The sequence below is a fragment of the Austrofundulus limnaeus genome, unplaced genomic scaffold (assembly GCF_001266775.1).
Source record: "Austrofundulus limnaeus strain Quisiro unplaced genomic scaffold, Austrofundulus_limnaeus-1.0 Scaffold194, whole genome shotgun sequence".
Taxonomy (NCBI): Eukaryota; Metazoa; Chordata; class Actinopteri; order Cyprinodontiformes; family Rivulidae; genus Austrofundulus; species Austrofundulus limnaeus.
Window position 1 is genome coordinate 1,017,230 of NW_013952596.1, and position 1,499 is coordinate 1,018,728.

Below are 1,499 nucleotides of genomic sequence, written 5' to 3' on the forward strand. Positions count from 1 at the left end.
TTTTTCTTATAAAAGACTAAATAAAACAAAAATATTGGTGGTAATTTTTGACTGTGTAACTTTACAAACGGCACCCCATTCTGGTGCTCCAGCTGAGAATGATACCTTGTTCCTGGAGTCTCTTGAGCAAAGCTTCGGCAGTCTGAGCCACACGTCTGAAGCAGAGGCGGCGGCGCAGCTGGGCACACAGGAGCCGCAGGGTCGGGTACTGAGGGGGCTCCTGGAAGTCCTCGCTGTACTCCTCCAGCCACAGGCGGAACACCTGGAGAAWGGGGCTGAGGACGTCGACAGGTGAAGGGTTTAATAAAATAAAAAATAAAACCTGATCTTACGCCATCAAAGCTGAACGAAACTCACCTGTGAGTGCAGACAACGTTGTCCACGTTGGTGAGAGATTCATCTCTGCGGAAGAGGAAGGAAAGGGAAAGACGTCAGCCGAACTGTAAATCACAACAGTGTCATAGTAAAGAGGAACAACGTGGGCAGAAAGTACCCCGTAAACAACAGAAATCCTAAYGGCTCATCCTGTGGAAATGTCCAGCAACACTCTGAATCCCTGCAGGGACCGCCGTGGCCTCGGAGCCAGGTGGGATTAATAATTACCTCCTAAAAACACATGTGCAGTAAATGTCGTCCAATTTAACTGGTTACAGTTTTACAGCAGCTCTTTATTGCCTCAGATGATCCGAGATGATTGTCACAAATAAATCCTGACACAGATTAWTATGGTTGTATAATGTCATGACGACAAAGAGAGAAAAATGGAACATCCTGTCAGGCAAAAAAAAAAAAAAAGGAAAACGCGTTTCCCAGTCTGTGTTGATGTCTTCCACTGAAGCGRATGAAAACCTGCTGCCACCAGCACGACAGGATGAGGGCAGCTGGTTCACTAACAATACATCAGTTCAGTTTTGCTCAGACAGAACCGACAAGGTAGAGATTTTATAAATCACACATTTAAAAAAAACAGTTTCATTGTCCTTTTAGAAACATGAAGGCTTTAAAAAAAAAACTACTGAGTGAAATTAAATCAGGTGTGTGCAGAAGCATTGGAGCAGGGTGTGGTTACACAAGTCTTTGCAAAAAGGAACAAAGCTTTTGAAAAGGCTTTGTTGTGTTCGTGACGATAAAACCTGCCACAAAAACCTGCCACAAAAACCTGCCGGGCGTCAAGAGGTTTTTGAACCACCGAGTCGACACAGGAACACCGCTAAAACCCCGCCTGGAAGTTAAAGTTAATTTGTGCTGCTGACGCATTAATCAGTGTCAAAATATTTAGGGCGCCAATAATGTCGCTTTCATACCCGTCAGTGTTGTGATAAGAAGAAATATTGGGCTGTAAGGTAAAAGGCTGACTGGTTGAGCTGGTTAATGTTGATTAGCTGTGGTAATCTTCTTGAACTTAATTAAAACCAGTGTTGTATAAAGTACTGAAAAGTGATACTTGAGTAAAACTACAAGTATCTTATCATAAAAATACTTTGGTAAAAGTTAAAGTC

General features: G+C 43.0%; 1 protein-coding gene across 1 annotated transcript in view; it reads right to left on the reverse strand.

The window, feature by feature from the left end:
• The window catches only part of rgl3a (ral guanine nucleotide dissociation stimulator-like 3a), a gene marked incomplete at its 5' end in the record, with an annotated part of 9,777 nt that overhangs the window by 7,024 nt on the left and 1,254 nt on the right, over window positions 1-1,499 (reverse strand). Inside the window, 2 exon segments of the mRNA XM_014018536.1 lie at window positions 106-275; window positions 358-402. Coding sequence (XP_013873990.1) covers window positions 106-275; window positions 358-402 — 215 coding nt within the window.